This window comes from Phoca vitulina, unplaced genomic scaffold (genome assembly GCF_004348235.1).
Source record: "Phoca vitulina isolate PV1807 unplaced genomic scaffold, GSC_HSeal_1.0 scaffold5, whole genome shotgun sequence".
In the NCBI taxonomy this organism is placed as follows: domain Eukaryota; kingdom Metazoa; phylum Chordata; class Mammalia; order Carnivora; family Phocidae; genus Phoca; species Phoca vitulina.
This window is the reverse complement of record NW_022589708.1, coordinates 51,908,702-51,928,775: the sequence shown is the minus strand read 5'-3', so window position 1 is coordinate 51,928,775 and position 20,074 is coordinate 51,908,702. Positions and strand designations below refer to the sequence as shown.

At 37.6% G+C, this 20,074-nt stretch overlaps 1 protein-coding gene across 6 annotated transcripts in view; it reads left to right on the top strand.

Moving 5' to 3' along the window:
• The window catches only part of VWA8 (von Willebrand factor A domain containing 8), a 348,163-nt gene that overhangs the window by 235,512 nt on the left and 92,577 nt on the right, over nucleotides 1-20,074 (top strand). For 5 of the 6 annotated variants that reach the window (XM_032402932.1, XM_032402934.1, XM_032402935.1 and 2 more), the window contains 8 exons: nucleotides 403-513; nucleotides 1,410-1,474; nucleotides 1,952-2,077; nucleotides 3,194-3,303; nucleotides 3,941-4,095; nucleotides 8,552-8,747; nucleotides 15,924-16,005; nucleotides 19,799-20,003. In XM_032402932.1, coding sequence (XP_032258823.1) covers nucleotides 403-513; nucleotides 1,410-1,474; nucleotides 1,952-2,077; nucleotides 3,194-3,303; nucleotides 3,941-4,095; nucleotides 8,552-8,747; nucleotides 15,924-16,005; nucleotides 19,799-20,003 — 1,050 coding nt within the window. The remainder of the gene's footprint in view (nucleotides 1-402; nucleotides 514-1,409; nucleotides 1,475-1,951; nucleotides 2,078-3,193; nucleotides 3,304-3,940; nucleotides 4,096-8,551; nucleotides 8,748-15,923; nucleotides 16,006-19,798; nucleotides 20,004-20,074) is intronic. The other variant, XM_032402933.1, reaches the window with a different exon arrangement.

Below are 20,074 nucleotides of genomic sequence, written 5' to 3'. Positions count from 1 at the left end.
TTAAGTGTAGTTTTAATAAAAGTAACTGGACTTTAAAAATTATTGATCCTCTTAATTTCCTCAAGTACATAATAAAACAGAATCATGATTAAGGTAGCCTGTATTTAGAAGGAGATGGTTTTAAGATAAAGTCTTCAAAGAGAATACATTCTGCATTACATAATTGGAAATATCTTCCTATAACCGTCTAGTACTTTACATTCTATATTAAGGATAACCATTTAGTGTCTTTATGGTGTCTCTTAAGTCTTTCAATATTGTCATCTTCCCTTTGGTTTACCACTGTATCGTTTATTCCCAGGTTGCCAAGAGGCTGCTGCTTAAAAAAAAAAAAAAGAAAGAAAGAAAGAAAAAAGGAAAAAAAACAAATCTTGAGCTTTTTACTCTTCTCTTTATTTCCAGAGTAATGTCATCCTATTGTTAGACACCACTGGCCAAGCCCTTCGACGTCTCATCCTCCCTTCAGAAGAGGGTCCACCTAAGAAACCTTCCTGGTGGAACAAGGAGGAAACAGTAAGGAACACCCAACGTGTCCAGCAAACTGCCAAGGATTTCTGGAGCTTTCTACCTTAAAGATGCATGCATGCCCATCCCTCTCCATGCCTTTGGTTTACTACTACACTGCACAAGAGAATTCTCTTATTGTGCACTTGTAGATGTTCATGTCATACAAATAGACATAGGTGCACTTATAATTAAGTAACCAGTAACTTTTTGTTTGTAGACATCATACTGATGTGAAGACTTGTCAGGACTGAACTATAATAAAAATAGAACATCATGAGCTTTTTGAGCATGATATTCATGACAAATTCCTGACCATGTAGTCACTGAACTGTTTTCGAGTTATGTGTTTATGTTTTGGATTTATGTAATAAACTGATGAGTTTGACACCTGATTGCACCTACTAGATAAATAAACATTTGAATACATTAACTAAATTAAACTAGTAAATAAGTTCTAGGCCAATCCAAGAGAATTTATTCTGCCATTCAGAAAAAGCAAGACTTACTTTTTGCCCTGCAGAAGAGCATACTTAAGTCTTAAAAGACCATGAAAAAAAAAAAAAAACAGATAATTTAAATGCCATAAATGTATCCAAATCTACAAAAAACAGTGTTTCCTGTATGTTTATGTCATGATATAAATTCCACAGTTAATCACCAGATAGCAGGTTTATTTCTAACCAGTATTTGGCATTATTTTTAAAATTTTTATCCTAAAGATGAAATAAATTTTGAAATATATTTTGATCCACATTACCATAAGAGTCTTAAGTAAAGAGGTCGCTTCTCAGAGAATTACATGTTTTATATGTCAAAGAACTTTATTTAAGGGAAAGGAGCCGAAGAGACATGACTGCATCTCACACATTTAATGTGAATATTTTGTTTTGTTTTGTCTTTAGGAAACTTATAAAATGTGTAAAGAATTTTCGCACAAAAACTGGCTAGTATTCTACAAAGAAAATGGGTGAGCTCTTTGTTATAGAAGATTTAAACTGGGATCCTTATTTTGTCCACTCTCTTTCCTCGTTTAATTATATTTTTCTTATTTTAAAACCAGTGTAACCAAATTGCAAATGTTTTATTGTAAAAGTAACTCTTCCCACATTGTAAAACATTTAAAAACAGACCTAAGAACAGATAGAGCTTGGGGTGCCTGGGTGGCTCAGTCGGTTAAACTTCCAACTCTTGATTTCGGCTCAGGTCACGAACTCTGGGTCATGAGATGAGCCCCGTGTCCTGCTCTGTGCTGGGTGCTTAAGATACTTGCTCTCCCTCTGCCTCCCCATCCCCGTTGTCTCAATTGCCATTTTTCTTTGTTATTATTTAGTCTTGAACACCTTCTTCTTAGCATTGCATGATAGATCATGAAATGACTGTGCCGTCATTACTCAACCATTATCCTCACCATTTCCTTTCAGATAGTTTTCTTCTCCTCTTTCAGGAACAGCCTGACTGTGCTGGATGTTCTAGAAGGGCGAACTCACACCATCTCACTTCCCATCAACCTCAAGACAGCTTTTCTTGTAGCAGAGGACAAGTGGCTTCTGGTGGAGGACAAAACAAACCAGTGGGTAGATCTACATAGCATCTCATGGAGTATACCATAGCTCAGCCATGTTTATCAGTTATCCAGCATCCTTACTGTTCTGACTTCCAACGTCCATCTTTTAACAGTTTCTGAATTTGGCGTCTCTGTAGGTGAAAGAAGAAAGGGAGGGGGAAAACTAAAATAAATTAAATATTGCTTCGCAGAGTAATTATGAAAGTGTTTCAGAGAATGACATTGAAATTAACGGTAAAAACATAATGACTTTTACGTATGATCCATATTTCTTTGGATTTTTTTTTCCTATTAGTACATTGAGAATTCACAGTATTCTTGCCAAACTAGAGACACTTCAAAATAGATTTTTGATTTATCCTCTCTTCAGAGGGTCTCTGTCCTAGAGCTGTTGCCTTTTTGGAGCTTCACAGAATTCACCCCTTAGAAGTTTCTTCTTCGTTTTATCTTGGTTGCTCTTACTTAGTCATGTTCATGTTTGTGTAGCTCCCCCCATTGGATTGTATACTTCTTGATGAAAGGGACATTATATGCACTTGGCATAAATAGGGTGCACACTAAATTTTGAGTCCCCTCTCTCATGCATTACCTCCACTGGCTAAATACAGACTCTCTCTGCCCCTAGGGTGACAAGCAGAAGTATCCTTCTGCAAAAGATTTCTGGCTATTTATACATCCCTATTTTAGAAATCTTAAAAATAGGTAGATCAAGGGGATTACAGTGGTGAGGGCTTCTGTCCCTCAGCTAGTCACAGATAAGAGGCCAGATTCCCACTTAACTTGCTGGCTGATCAAACAGTCATATCAGTAGCAGGTTCCATGATAATGGGGGTGTGTCGCATTAGGGTTGCTTTTTTTTTCCCCCAGCCCGTCCTCATATAGGAAGTGTTGGATTTTAGTTCCTATTTATTACTGCATTGTTATTTTGCACTACTCCCTATAGACAGTGTTGAGAAGTTATTTGTTAATTCATGATGTAACTCTGAAATTGCAAATTATACTCAGAATATAAAAACAAGGCTTTGGAGTGTGGGGGGGTGTGGAATTCTGATTTTTCATAGTCTGGACTCACAATTATTAAAGAAGAAAAGCTTTTCACATAGATGTTTTGTTTGTTTACAGGAAATATCTTTTAAGTAAGCCTGCACACATTGCATCTGAGGATAGTGGGGTTTGCCAGTTGTACATGTTGAAAGAGGAGCCCCCTAGCACAGGATTTGGAGTTACACAAGGTAAATTCCCTGTTCTTTGTGCTTATGGCTGTATGGTACGTGCTTACAGTCCTCTAGAATCATTTAAGAACAATAACATCAACATATGTTAAATTTATACCAAAAGAGAGAACTTAGTAACTACATTAGAATTAGTAAATAAGAATGTACAATCTTTTCAGTTCTGTCTTTGAATTTTTTGAACTGAGAAATCAGAATTTTTCTATACATTTAGGTTCCAAGTCCATTAGTCTTTTAGGGTAGCATCTTTTTTTTTTTCTACACAGCCCCTCAGGATTTCTACTTAATTCATCACCATTTTGGGGGGAGTGAATAGTACTTAGAAAAAAAACTAAAACATACCATTACCACCACTGGGTTGGATCAGTTTATGTCTTTCCTGCAGGGTGCTATTAATGATAATAGGTATTGCTAATCAAATTTTGAATTCAGTAAATACTTGCATTCACTTAGAGAAGATGCCTTGATTGTAAAAACTGACTTTTCTCAAACAAAAGGCCATGAATATAATTTAAAGTGTTTTCTCTTTTTTAACTTGTGCTTTTCTGTTTGAGTTGGCAAGAATGAAATCTTGCAAAAATTAATTCCTGGAGCATTTCAGGGGCATATGGTATCTAATGTTTCTCTGACACCTCAGAAGCAGATCTCAGCATACCTCATACAATTTCAAGTGATCAACTATCATCTGAAAATCTAAGTTCAGCTGTCGGACAAAAGATTGCCTCTCCTAACCGAATTCTCTCAGATGAGAATAGTCATGCTACAGTTGTTATTGGCTTCCCAGATCTCGTGGTAAGCACCAGTTTTTCTCAATTATTGAATAAATATTTCTTCTTCCAGTTTAGCCTATAGATGTAAGGCTATTTGAGGGTTAGTTAAAAATGTAATGATATTCTGGTAAACATTTCAGATCAAGTCTATATTCCAAATCAGTCATTAGAAAATGCATTCTAGGGGCGCCTGGGTGGCTCAGTCGTTAAGCGTCTGCCTTCGGCTCAGGTCATGAGCCCGGGGCCCTGGGATCGAGCCCCGCATCAGGCTCCCTGCTCTGCGGGAAGCCCGCTTCTCCCTCTCCCACTCCCCCTGCTTGTGTTCCCTCTCTCACTGTGTCTCTCTCTGTCAAATAAATAAATAGAATATTAAAAAAAAAAAAGAATGCATTCTACCTATAGAGTTTCATTGCTTTTTTAAAACTAACATTTGAAGGGTAGTGAAAAAAAATAAAAAATAAAATAAAGGGTAATGTAATTATGTAATTTAATAAGGGGAAACCAGTATTTTCCGTATGAGTCCCTGTGACACAGTGAAATGTTTAACCTACTGACTGTAATTTTACATCATGTTGTCTTAATGTGTGCTCATGTAATCTGTCAAGAGAAACATTTGAGACTAACAAAATAACATGTCTTCTAGAATTTTTTAAAGTTTGGGGGGGGTCTCATTCCTGTAGATTAAATGTTTTCAACACTCATGAACATCAATTCACTTTCCATTGAGTTTTGCTCTGATTTATCATATCTTTGCAGCATCCAAATTATGGTGATAGTTTCAACTTAATTTGCTCTTAAGTGGTCCCTTCTGCTGTTATGTACTGTTATCTGTAAAGAGGAGGCTATTTGTAATTGAATTCGGGTGAAATGAGGCATCATCTTCTCCTAATGGAAATGGGGGAAAATTAAATATAAAGGTTATTTAAGTCTAAGATGCCATCTAATAACCTTAGATGTAGCTCCATGTGTTTTGATTTAACATTTAATTTTCATAATTTCCTTTGTAGCTTTTATTTTTTAATAGAATCATTTAAAGATAAAAATATGGGCTCTGCTTGATGGTACGCCAATCTCACATAATCTCAGATTTTTAATGTAATTAATGAATGGTGACTATTTCAGGGTATAAGACATCTGAAATCCAAAACCCAGTGGATAATATGTGGCTTAGGATTTTGCCATATGTCTTCCTAATTATCAAGTAAAAAGCATTTGCTATGGTATTATATAACTGAAAATGAAACATGTTGTTGGAATACAGTATCTACAGCAACCTTGACTAAATGAGAGTTGTGTTTAATATGCTTTCTCAATGATTGCTGCCATCAGTAGGGAAAATACTAGAGCTATATTTCTGAAGGTGGAATCATTTAAAATACTGATCTTCTGATTGAAGAAATTAGTATAGAAATATAATGTTACTGTAAAAAAGGGTTAGAAAGTAAAAGTATTTGGCACTGAGTATAAGACACTTTGTATTAACCCTATAGAAATCCTTTATAGCTGGTAGGACTAGTGACCTTGTTAAATTAAAAGTTCTATCCCCCTGGGGCGCCTGGGTGGCTCAGTCGTTAAGCGTCTGCCTTTGGCTCAGGTCATGATCCCAGGGTCCTGGGATCGAGCCCCGCATTGGGCTCCCTGCTTGGCGGGGAGCCTGCTTCTCCCTCTCCCACTCCCCCTGCTTGTGTTCCTGCTCTCGCCATCTCTCTGTCAAATAAATAAATAAAATCTTGAAAAAAAAAAAAAACTTATCCACAACAAGCGGTCAGCTGGGTGTCTGCTAGGACTCTTCCTTGGCTCTCTAAACCCCTTCATACATGACAATTTTTAAAACAATTTTATAAGGTTTTATAGATGAAGAAACAGAAACAGAGAAAGATGTATCCCCTAGGCCACAAAAATTATGAGTAAAGGAGCTGGGATTTGAGGTCAAGGATGACTTACCCTCAAACCTGTATCCTTTCTCGTGTACCACAGTGCCTTTCTGCTTTTATGTGAATTTCTTTTGACTCTTCATAAAGCTATCAATAAAGGGATATGTCACCTATCAACTTTTTATAGCATTATCCGAGGCACCTAAATTATTATTAACTTATTATCACTTCCTTAACCTAATGCCAAATAGCCATAAAAACCTATAGCAAATATCATCCTCAATAGTGAAACATTAAAAGCATTCCTTTTAATATCAAGAATAAGACAAGATACTCACCATCATCACTTCTATTAAACACTCTACTGAGCATCTCAGATATGATCCATAACAAAATTTTTGATAAATTGAATTTCATCAAAATTTAAAACTTCAGCTCTATAAAAGACACTGTTAAGAGAATGAAAAGATACGGCTGGGAAAAAATATTGGCAAATCATATTCCCAACAAAGGACTTGTATCTAGAACATACAAAGATTTCTTAAACCTCAAGAGCAAGAAAACAAATCATCCAATATAGAAAATGGGCAAACAGTGGCTCAGTGTGAGGTGTCAGAGGTCAGAGGCTGAGCAGGTGAGGACATCCCAGATGGGGAAGGGTGTAATCACCAGTGATAGTAATGAACTCCAGGCAGGATGCCTGGAGGTGCCCCTGAGGAGGTAGAGGTAGCCTGGTGTAGGATTTAGGAGCCCAAGTAAGGTGAGGAGGGCATCCATTCATGAGCGTAGCCCAGCATGGACTATTAGGACCAAGCAGAGTAAGGAAGGCATTTGCTTGCGAGGGAAAGTTAGTAGTGGGATGGGATATGAGTCACATTCAGTGGAACTGAGCAAGAAAGTAAATATATTAAAGATAATGAAGTCTAGTTTCTCACTGTTGGAGAAGGGAGTTACAGATAGAGAAAGGAACACTAGAATGAATCCTATAGTCATTGCATTGGAATTGAATCTATTTGTGTGAACTCACAGTTTTCAATATATTTAGATAGATATAGAAATAATGAGGTAAATGTGAAAAAAAAGGCAAAAGACTTGAACAGATGATTTAAGAGGATACAGAGATTAAGTACATGAAAAGATGTTCAACATCATTAGTCATTTGGGAAATGCAAATTAAAATCACGATAAGACACTACTACATGGCTAACATAAAAAAATACTGACAATATCAAATACTGACAAGGGTGCAGAGCAAATCCAACTCTCATACAATTTTATGAAAGAGTAAAGACAAACAATAATCAAGATGTTCCTGAAGAAGAACCAAATAGAGGCAGAGATACTTGCCCTACTAAATTTCAAGGCTTATTATAAAGCTTCAGTAACCAAGACAATGGTATGGACGTAGGAGTAGAAAAATAAATAAGAGAGTGGAATGAAGTGCCCAGCAACAGATGCATGCATATTCAGAACTGTATTTTATAATAGCAATGTTGGTAGTGCTGTTTGGTATTTGACGGTATTTGGACAATTAGCTATCCATGTGAAAAAGGATGAATATGAATCTCTGCCTCATGCCATTCACAAAAATAAATCCCAAATGGGTTAAGGACTTAAATGTGAAAGACAAAACTTTAAAACGTTTAGAGAATATATAGGAGAATATTTATGATCTTGGGGTAGGGAAGGATAAATGCATATATGGTAAAAATTTTAAGTAAAGCAAGAGGAAAAAAATATATAAAATTCCAGAAGAGTTCTAAACATCTAGGGCAGGCAGAAGGAAATATGAATGGAAAGGCACACTCAGGTACTTCAGAATGCTGGTAATGCCACAGAGTAGATGTAGTAGAGATTTATTTTATTTTTAAACTGACTATATTGTTATATTCCCTCTCTTTAGTTACAATTCATTTCAACATAAAAAATATGTTGTATATTTCACATTTGCCTGAAAAATATGATTGTTGGTGAAGCAGCTATTTCCTATACCAAATTCAAAAAGGTTAAGAAGTAATTTGATTTTCTTATACTTGTGAAATACAAGTTTACCACTGGTATCTGCTTAAAGGGCTGCATTGTACCGGGTGTGGTGAATGTAGTTTATAGTACAGTTGGCTCTTGAACAACATGGGGGTTAGGGACACTGACCCCCTTCACACAGTCAAAACTCCATGAATAACTTTTGACTCCCCAAAACTTAACTACTAATAGCCTACAGTTGACTGGCAGCCTTACTGATAACATAAGCAGTCTATTACCACACATTTTGCATGTTATAAACATTATATATGTACAATAAAGTAAGCTGGAGAAAAGAAAATGTCATTAAAATCATAGGAAGAGAAAACACATTTACCGTACTGTAAAAAATCCACATATAAGTGGACCTGCACGGTTCAAACCCATGTTGTTCAAGGGTCAACTATATTTCGGTACTTTTTTTTTTTTTTTAAGTAGGCTCCATGCCAAGCATGGAGCCCAGCGTGGGGCTTGATCTCACGACCCTGAGATCAAGACCTGAGCTGAGATCAAGTGTCAGATGCTTTACTGACTGAGCCAGGCACCCCTATATTCAGTACTTTAATCTTTTCTTTCTTTCAGTCACCCAGTGAAGTCTATTCTTGGAGAAGGCCATCATCCTTGCATAAACCAAGTGTCACTGACAGAACATTCTATGGAGGAAAGAAGAAAAGTGAAACTCCAAAACAGAGCAATTGTGTGACTCTTTTAGATACTAATCAGATAGTCAGGATTCTGCCCCCGGGAGAAGTCCCTCTAAAAGATGTCTACCCAAAAGGTAAGAAATTTACGAATTCCTAATTTGCTGAGGTAGTAAAAGTAGTTTGCTATGGGTAAGGATATTTAATTTATCATTATCATTCTATATGTATAAATGTGAATAATTCTACCAGGGTCTAGTAGCTAAAAAGACCTCTGTGTGTGCTCAGAAAGTTTTCACTCAGTTTCTCGCAGTGTGTGGTGGAAGGCACTGCTGTTAAAACTCTTCTTCCTTTGCCTTACAATCTATACAATAACTTTACTTAGAAGATGTTTTCAAATAGACTTTTAAAAATTATTAGACCATCAGGCACAGAAAATGGGGCCAGCTATGATGAAAGGCCAGAGACTCATGCAGACTGATCCCCTCAGCAGTGCTCTCAGGGTCATCTTATATTTATTACTGCAAAACATAGGCCAGGGCCTGTGCCGATCACTTTTCCTTATATACATTTATTTAATATTCAAATCCCCATTCTGTCATCAGTGTACTCTTAAACTTGTATGCAGGGAGGCTGACAAAGGGAGGTAAGATGGCATGCCAAGGGCCACCCCACCAGTGGCCAGCAGAGCCCAGATGTGCACCAGGTCTTCCAATCCCAAGCCTAGGGCTATTCTCGCTGAACCACATGGGCTTTCACCATAATGGATAATTATGAAAATGTTTGCTCGTTGAGCCACTGTTTGTTATTTGCATCATAGTGGTAGTAAATGTTGTCCTGTGTTTACATTCGTTATTATCACTGTGGACTTAATAAATATAATGCTAAATGTATTATAATCTATTACTGGGTTGACAAGTCCTGGTTATATGATGATATTTAGAATTAGTTTCTTCCAAAGAAATCACCATTTCCTCAAAATCTTTCTTAAGGTAGAAGAAGCAGGTGAATAAAGTGACAGTCTCAGTACAGTGCTATGACAGGAATATTCACAAGGTGTCTACAAAAGGAGAAGCTTACAGTCCAGACTGGTGATTATGAGCTGACCCTTGAAAAGATGAATGGGAGTGAATCAAATGAAGGAATTGTTTCAGGGAGGGGGAACCCTGTGTGAAAGGTACAGGGGCATGACACCATCCCAGGAAATACAAGAAATTCTGTACTAGAATTCGGTGCACCCGGGAGTCTACCTTGATACTTCTTCTCCCTCATCCTCTCTATCTAATCCCATCATAAATTACCGTGTCCTTTTGATACAACCTCACTAATATATTTTGATTCTACCCACTTGACTAGAGTTCTATTACCAACATCCAAATCACCACCATATTGCACTAGAATATTGCAACAGCCTCCTGACGTTTCCTCTTCCACTCTTTCCCCATCCTACCCATTCTCCATGTATCAGACAGAGTGATATTTTTAAAGTATGCCTTTGTTCTTATTAAGGTTCAGTTTATATATAGTTCAGTTTGTATATAGTTCAGTGAGTTTGACAAACACATACAATTGTGTAACCATCACCATAACTGACAGAGAACAGTTCCATCTCCCCATGCTACTTTGTGGTCAGCCTTTCCACCTACTCCCTGTCCCCTGACCGAACTGATTTCTGGCCTTACAGATTTGCCTTTTCCAGAATGTTCATATAAATGGCATCATACAGTATATGTTCTTTCAAGTCTGGTTTCTTTCACCTAATATCATGTCTTTGAGAATCATTAATATTGTTGTCTGTGCCAGTAGTTCATTTTATTGCCAAGTAGTAGTCTCTTGTGTGATTGTACACACTTTGTCTATTCATTCACAAGTTGGTGGATAGTTGAATCATTTCCACTTTTTGACAATAATGAATAAGGCTATTGTGAACTTTTGTGCACAAATCTTTAAGTGAACATAAGTCTCTGCTTCACTTGAGTAAATACGTTGGAATGGCATTTTTACATTATATGATAGAACTGCCAAACTGTTTTACAAAGTGACAATACCTTTTGCATTCCTATCAGCAATGAAGGAAAGTTCTAGTTCTGCTGCCTCCTTGCCAGTACTTGGTATAACCAGTCTTTCACCATTCTATTAGTTGTGCAGCAGTATCTCATTATGATTTTAATTTGCATTTTCCCAGTGCCTAATGATGTTGAGCATCTTGTCATGTGTACCTTCCTTAGTGAAATGTCTCAGATTTTTTGCCCTTGGGTTATTTGGGTGACTTTTTTAAAGAGTTTTGTGTGTTCCTTATATATTCTGGGTACAAGTCCACTATCAAATATTCTTTTCAAATGTTTTCTCCCATTTTGATGAAGGGAAAATTTCCCTTCTAGAAATTTTGTAGTTTTAGATTTTACATTTAAGGTTCCATTTTGAGATAATTTTTTTTATATGGTGCAAGGTATGGATTGAGACTCATTGTTTTGTATGCGGATATTCACTTGTTCCAGCACCATTTGCTGGAAGATCTGTCCTTTCTCCGTTGAATTTCAGCAGTTGGACCTCTGCTCAAAATCAACTGACCACACATGTTGGGGTCTATTTTTGTATTTTCTTTTGTGTTCCATTGATCTCTGTGTCTATCCCTTCACTAATAGCACACTCGATTACTTTCTAGCTTTGACACTGCTTTATAGTGAGTGTCAAAATCAGGTAGTATAGATCTTCTAACTTTTGGTAGGGATCAGTGGATAGAAAACTACTAAAAGGAAATCAAGGAAAAGGAACACTTCTGGCTAAATTGACCCTGGAGGATTCTTGCTGAAGGCAGGCCAGGGTGATTAGACCTTACCTCGTGGATGGTGGAGGATGAGGAACCTGATCACATGTGGAGGGTGGGGGATTCTAGTTAAACTGACTTAGCAGGACTCTTGATAAAAGTGAACAGTACAGAGATGAATACAGAAGCCTAAAAGTTGGGGCCTGTTTGGGAAGAGGATCCAGAAGAGCCTGACTAGAGTTTGGTCAAAGGAGATGATCTTTGTCATCATCCACATTGATAGCTGCTTCATTTACTTTCACTGCTGAACACTGTAGTTTATTCATCGGGTCTCTGTTGATGTACACTTAGGTTCTTTCCAATTTTTGCTATTACAGATAATGGGCAATGAATATCCTTGTACCCCTCTCCTTGTGTACATGCTAAGAAATCATAGGGGATATATCTAAGAGTAGAATTACCAAATTGTTTCGCAATGTTGTTCCCGCCTCATAAAAGAGGTCCTGACGCTCCCCATCCTTATTTACTCTTGTAGGGATCAGACCTTCTATTGTGGTTTCAGTTTATCTTTCCCTAATTTTTAATAACTTTGAGAATCTTTTCATATGTTGTGATTTACTCTTCTGAGAATTGCCTGTTTATATCTTTGACCATTTTTCTCTTCGTTGCTAGGAGTTTTATTTCCCCTCATTTGTTTAAGTAGTATTCCTTAAATATTTCAAATATACATAAAGTGCTTAGGATGGTGTCTGGCACATAGGAAGAATTTTATAAATGTGGGCTATTAAAAAAAAAAAAAATTCCTAGGAGAATGACAAAGGGAGATCCCAGGAGGATAGCTGTGCACAGGCCTAGGGATCAACCAGTTCAGATGAGGATACACAAGAAAGTAGTAAATGTATGGCTAACAAGCATTAATTATAAGGAACAAAAATAATAAAAGTTTGTGAAATTTTAAGAAGCATATATCAAAACTATGAGACAATTATAATCTACAAGTTAGGAGAGGAGTGACTAATGTTAAAGTTTTCTAAGTGCCTTACATTGTTCAGGAGGAAGGATGCGATATTGATTAAGTTTGTATGTCAGTAAGTTAGGAATAGAGTATATAACTTCCAAAGTAGTAGAGGAAAGATTATGGCTTAAGAACTCTTTGCTCTGGTTAAGAAGCAATCTTTGAGCTGACACTGGTATAAAAAATAGTTTGGCTTTTTTTTTAAGTAAATAGAATCCAACCATCTGATTAGTCTGGAACTAATGCATATCAGCCTTTTACTAAAGAAATCAATAGAAACTATAAAGGCTACTCTGGTGGCTTTCATAAAGATGGCATAACTTTTGTTTAATGCAGCCAGGGAGAGATTTACTGCTTTCTTCCAGTCTTTTTTTTTTTTCCCTAGTTGTTAGTTGCTTTTTCTTTTCTTTTCTTTTTTTCTTTCTTTCTTTTTTTTTTTTTTAATCACAGACCTCAGCTCTTCAAGCACAAAGTAACAACTCTGGATTAAAAGTGATACTCTCTGTTTTAAAAGATTTGGCATTGGCGCTATTGCAGGACACTCATCACTCTTAATCTGTGAACACAGAAGTGCATTAAACTTGGTAGTTAACAGATGTACATCAAATTACATTGCTAAAAGGAGTGAATTTTTTAATATAATTTCATCTTCCCTCCAAATGTGTTCTCAGTAGTTTTGTCTGACAACTCTTATACCTCCTCCTAACCTTGGTGCTGTGCGCAGAAGCTGTCCCCACTGTTCCCGGGAACTATGCAGTAAACACGCAGCCGTTGACTTCCCTTTCGTCGTTAGTGAACTCATCTTCACGCGTAGCTTACACCTATCCTTGAAATCCACCTGATTATAAATGTAATGGAAATTTACTGAGCCTCTGTCCTCTCTACAGCATTGAAACGTTTAAAACGGATAGACAGGGATTTGGCCAAGTTTGGAGGGAAATCTGGCTGTGGTGTTCACTTCCTTAATTCAGTCATGTATTCCAAGCTGATTCATTTTCAAATCAGTAAACGTCAATGCTGATTATTTTTCAAGTGCTCACCATCACCACCACCACCACCACTCCCTTAATACTGCTTTGAAAAGTGCTTTATAGCCACAAAGTGCCTTTTCTGATATGTGAAAATATTTTTTAGCACCAGGAGTAAAATTCTTGCTTTCCTCTTCTTGAAATAGACACAGCCATTACTGCATTTTCTCACCCTCTTTATGCCATGGAATTAATTTGCACAGTGAAAGAAAAGATATTTTAAAATAAGTTGGCTTACTGTGCTTTGCTTTCACGGGCCGTCTGAAAGTACTGGTGGCCATAGCTCAGCTTAATACTACTACTTATGAAAAAAAAAAAAGCGCCCATGAGTGACAAGCCAAAATGTAAGTCGGTTAACGAGACAGCTCTAGTCATCCCAACCGCTTCAATAACTGGTCATTTTTGGCAAAGAACCTGGGTCTATAAATAATTCAACCTACTTCGGATAGGGCTCAGCAGCAGGAACTGTCAAAAGTGATATATGGCGCAAAACTTTATCCAAGGCTGGCCTTCCATCCCGGGCAGCATTTGCAGTGCAGGCTGTGTGTAACTGATGATAAGCATGCTTGTTTTATATAAATGGCCATCTAGGGACAGCCGATTCAGCTGGTGGTCAGGTTACCATAGTAACTCTTTTTTCCTACCCTCTGCTACCCTGGACATTACCTTCCTTTCCTCCTAACCCTCTGACCTCTGGCACTCCTCCTTGCCTTGCTCTGCAGCTCATACCTAGCCCCCAGGCCTGTGGGTCCCCAAAGGCCCACGATGGGTTTTGTTTTGTTGTGTGGGGGTTTTTTATGTTTTTTTGTTTTTGTTTTTTTTTAAGGAACTTTCCTCTTTCTGCTGTGGGCTCCTCAGATGAAACAGGAATCACATCTCCTTCTCTCTCCTCAGTGCTTTGTATAGTGTCTGGTGCAAAGTAAACCTAACCATGTTTGTTGAATAAATAAGACATATTTTGAGTTTTGAATTTTTCGGAGGGTCTACTCAAAAACTTCCGGCTGCAAACATGAAATAAAAATGCCAAGTTTCTTATTTTTTGTAAACTACATTGGATAAATTCAGTGTGAACATCCTGGATATCTCATTCTAACCTGAAGTTGTAATAAGGACAGACAACAGACAAAAATCTTTAAAAAGTATGGATTCTGGGGGCGCCTGGGTGGCTCAGTCATTAAGTGTCTGCCTTCGGCTCAGGTCACGATCTCAGGGTCCTGGAATTGAGCCCCACATCAGGCTCCCTGCTCCATGGGGAGCCTGCTTCTCCCTCTCCCATTCCTCCTGCTTGTGTTCCCTCTCTCGCTGTCTCTCTCTGTGTCAAAAAATAAATAAAATCTTAAAAAAAAAAAAAAAAAAGTATGGGTTCTGTGTAGGGGAGATTTTTTTTTAAGAGACATTAATGGCCAATATCTTCTAAAATGAGGCCATTTTAAAAATTGTTGCCCTAGGGTCAGCTTAGGCAGGAGCTGTGTGGAGTGGTGGACAGAGCAGAGATTTCAAAGCCAGGAAGGCCTGGGTTTGAAAGCCATCTCCATCACTCTCTAGCAGTGTCGCCTCAAGCAGGTCACATTATCATCGCGCCTCTATTAGCTTCAGCTTCCTCCTCATTCCAGCAGGAATCATGAGTCTTTGTGGTCAGGATTAAAAACCCTGCCTATAAAGACTAAGCAGAGTTTCTGGCACACAGTAGTGGCAGCTAGTGATGATGAGTGGTGGTATTCAGGGCTTTGGAAGAGAAGCCAGCAGACCCCTGGAATTGGCTGGGAAACAACTCCAGAATTAGAGGTGGGGGCTCTGGCCCCTATATGTCATACCCTCTCCTTCCCCCACCCTTTCATCCATGATCCAGAGTCCTCATCCCACAGGCCCATCCTCACCACACCCTCTCCTGTCTTGGGGGGCCCTAATAATTACAGGTACCATGTGCTGAGCAGCTACTAATTAAATGCTTTCCAGCCACTAAATGCATCTAATCCTCAAAATAATGTCTATGATGCTCAGATGCTGTTGTTATCCCCATTTTACAAATGACAAAAGAAGCAAGATAACTTGACCAGCATAAAACACAGTTCAGAAATGTCAGAGCCAGTGGCCAGTCCGATTACAAAGTGGGTGCTGCATCCCCTACTTTGTACTGTCATTGTGACTTCCTAGGAAGGAAAAACAGAATTCAGGTGATGAAATCTTTTCAAATAAACTCTAAGTGCTAAAACGTCTCGTCTTGGAAAGCTAGCAAAGACAATGAAAAGGACTTAGGTCATTTTCTGACAGTGAAGAATCATGGCCTAATATGTATGTATTTGACAATCTTTGTGTTTTGTTGACAAAAACATAACCCTAGAGACTAGACTTGGCCCAGGACCTTGTCAGGTGGGTCTCAGAGCTCTGCCCTAGGCTACTGGTAACTTCATTGCACTTTTAGCAACATTCATGCTTTCTTCTGGTCTTATTTTGGTATCATGCAGTAATTTAATACTCAGCTCATGTCATGACTTGTCTGCAGATGTGACCCCTCCGCAAACAGCTGGTTATATAGAAATCACTGATCTTCAATCAAAGAAACTCCGATATATCCCTATTCCCAGGTAATCCACGTTCACCTTTGTTCCAGTTCATATGTCAGATCAAAAGCAAGTCAAGTCTTACCGAGCACTCCGAATAAATGTGTGCTTTTGCCTCCTGAAATAGCAGGCTCTTCTCCCCCCGCCCCACCCCAGTTGCAGTTGGCTTGTATCTTGCTGCTATTCTGCATGCTTTACTGCTATTTTTATTTTCATTTGGGAAAAATGTTCAAATGTTATATAGGTATAAGTCTAACAGCCTTCAAGGCTTCATTTCTCTGTCATTGATCTATTCATTGATTTATCCCAGTGATTAATTTAATTTATCTGAAACAGCATTTTCAGTATTGCAAAAAATTTTCATCTTTATTTTTCTTTTTTTCTAAGTTTTTATTTGAATTCCATTAGTTAACATACAGTGTAATATTAGTTTCAGGTACACAATATAGTGATTCAACACTTCCATACAACACTTGGTGCTCATCACGACAAGTGCACTCCTTAATCCCCATCACCTATGTCACCCATCCCCCTGCCCACCTCCCTCTGGTAACCATCAGTTTGTTCTCTACAGTTAAGAGTCTGTTTCTTGGTTTCTCTCTCTCTCTCTCTTTTTTTTTCCCTTTGCTTGTTTGTTTTGTTTCTTAAACTCCACATGTGAGTGAAATCATATGGTATTTGTCTTCTCTGACTGACTTATTTTGCTTAGCATAATACTCTCGAACTCCATCCACCTTATTTATTAACTTTATATAGTAGTTTTCAGAGGTAAATGTGTTCAAAATGTCAAAGGAATTTAAATAGCATTTTTAAAAATGGTTTTTAAAAAAATGTTGTGAAGGCTATAGAGTAGCTAAAGGCTTCCAGAGATTTTGAATGGAACTCATGACCATTCACTGCTTCTATTATTGTCCAGTGATGGAAGCCAAGTATCTAAACCAGCTAGACTGCGGATACAGAAGGAAGACTACGTGCTTGGTTTCTACCCTTGAGAATCACAGTGTCCTCACCAGTAGCCTGTCCCTTTCTGGATGCACCCATGCCTGATCTCCCTCTCTCAGCAGAACTGCTCTGGAACTTCCTCATTCTTCCTTACTTTGCTCCCCTCCCTCACCCACTCCACCCCCACCCCCAGCCAGCGCCTCCTTCTTCTAATCTTTTCCTCTGCTTTGGCCTAGTTTGACACCACATCCCCTCATAACATACACTCCCTGACGGGCAACTAAGTCCTCACAACACAGGGATGAAAACCTCCCCTGAACTCTCTAGCAGAGAAGCCTTCAGAGCCTTCCAGCATGAGAGAAAGGCCGGCTACTCCGAGACCTGTCACTCACCCCCAGCATCACCAGGCCGCTTTCTAGCCGCTCCTCCAACCCCTAGAAGAAACTAGCCCAGCCTGACAGGTCACAGTAACTGAGAAACAGTTTCATTTCTTAGGACCCTTAATCAGGTTCAATAAATACGAATAATCAAAGCATTACTCAAAAAAAAAAAAATAGATTTACTTGTTCCAACATATATAAGTATGCCTTCTTAGAGCATCTTTATGTGTCAGTTTAATGGAAAATGGCTTTTAGTCATTTGGGGAAATTCCTTATTCCGTATGAAGTATATGCTTATTAAAATATACTATTAGTTCAAGCAACAAAAGCAAAGAACAACTTCTGTTTTTTTTACATTTCTAAAAGCATTAATAACTTTTTTCCAGTATTTCTCTTAGAAATTATTTCATTGTTCTTCTCTTTTAACTTTCTGTGTGAACCGTGTGTGATGCCTGCCGGGGAGGAACACCTGGCAGAGCAGCTGTTCCTTCAGAGCCACACCGCCTGCCGGAGATAGAACACAAGCCAGATAATGTCACTCATTGTCTAGCCCTTATTAGCCATATTTTTAAAAAGGAAAAATAAATAGGTGAAATTAACTTTAATCACATTTTATTGACGCGATGTATTTAAAACATTATTGTCTTCTCATGCACACTCTCTCCTTAAAATAAATATTTTTAATAAATTTTAAAAGCATAAAATGTTACCATTTTGACACGTATTCAATATAAAAATTTTAATGAGATATTTTATATTCCTTTTTTCTTCTAAGTCTTTGAAATCAGTATGTATTTTACACTTTTGGAACATCTCAGTTTGGACTTGCCATATTTCAAGTGCCATGTGATTTGGAGTCTGTTCATTATCAGTATATCCTGAATTTCTCTTGAGATTAGCTATTGCCATTTTTGGCATATATGCAATCCAAGAGAACAACCCATCTGGATTTCAGTTTTCCTGCTAGTTGCTTAAATTTAGCATTCTGCTAGATAGCTGGAATTTTCCATCTGATGGCTAACTTCAAATAACAGAAAATACAGTAACACTGTATATAACTACAGGGCCAAAATGAATACATCACTTTTGCCCCCAGTAAAACTTGAGTATTTTTCCTCAAATTTTTGTATTATTTACATCTGTGAAATGATACTGCCTAGCTCTCATCTGTGGGTGTATGGAAATCTGGGCCTCACTCTACTATAATTCTGTGTATTCTTTAATGACGTTGCTATTATGTAGTAAGGGGAAGATGCATTTAAAACAAGGTGAAGAAGAGATTCTAGAGCTGGGGAGCAAATTGTAGTAAATATGTGATTTTTTTCAGCACTTTTTTTTGACATATTGAAGAAATTGCCCATAGAAATTTCAAGTTTCATGGTATGAAGAGTTAAACATTTAGCCAGTAAATAGAGTATTCCACAGTCTTACATCTTGAGTGCTCTTGGAAGAATCTCAAACATTATTGTTTCACGTAGATAAATTTCATTGTTCTGGAATAGCCCTTTACTTCACCATCTGTACCTATTAATTTTTTACTAAGGCACATGTTTTTGGGAGAACACCATGAGATAAACCCTGTATTATATCAAATGTTACCTTCTGTGAGTCCTTCTAGAACTGTAAAGTAGTTCTGAAACCTGGGGACCCATCCTACTGTTATCATCCTCTTCATATTAACATTTTCTAAAACTTTTGTGTCCCAGAGTAGCTAGCTCTGTCACTCTGTGTTGAGTATCTACTAAGGCAGACCGGAAAGAAAGGTCAAAGTAGTCCTGGTTTATTCTTTAGGATATTATAAGATTTTACCCAACATATAGTGGTTTTGTGGTTTTTCCCAGATCTGCACTGATGGCTTATTGTGTTTTTATTATCTGATCAGACTATCCCTTTAGACCATTTACTTCATATAGAAAATATCAGATGTATTTAAAGATTAATTAGAATTTCTAATCTGTTTCTTTTGTTTAGTGAGAGCTATATTCAGAAAAGGGAAGTGTGCAGTTGACTTATAGGCAAAAGCTGCATTCCTAGAAATGAATATATAACAAAGGAAGTATGTATATGTATGATATATGTAATATGAGAAATACATAAATTCCTTGTTATAAATTCCTTAACTTCCTAAGTTAGAAAATGCAAAATATTAAATACAAATGCAGTTAAAGCCCATAAACAAGACATCAGTTTCAGCACTTAGACTGAAACTTAGAGCCCTAAATAGTGAGTCCAGCATTGCAGGTGAATGAGATATGAGATGGTTTAGAGTTCTTTTCCTTCTGACAGTGAATGCTAGTATCATCGGGAGTCCACAAATACAGAAAAGTGTAAATAACCAATAGAAAACTGTGTTATTTTTTTTCTTACAGATGAATCTCTTGGTATCTCTTAATGTGCTTACTATTAGAATTCTTTATAGCCAGTTTAATGAACCAAAATTGGGTAAACTAGCTTCATTACTACCAATTGACTAACTACTATAATTTCCTTATCAGATCAGAATCTCTCTCGCCATATACCACATGGCTATCTACTATTTCAGACACAGATGCTCTGCTAGCTGAGTGGGGCAAAGGTGGTGTTGTTACTGTTGATATGGGAGGTCACATCAGACTCTGGGAAACTGGACTTGAACATCTGCAGCGATCACTCACGGAATGGAGAAACATGATTGGACAAGAAGGTCACCGACATATGCAGGTACCACTTGAGTTGACCTTCTCTCTTAAAGGTGCATATTCAGGTATATAATTTAGTTCCAGTTGCCACAG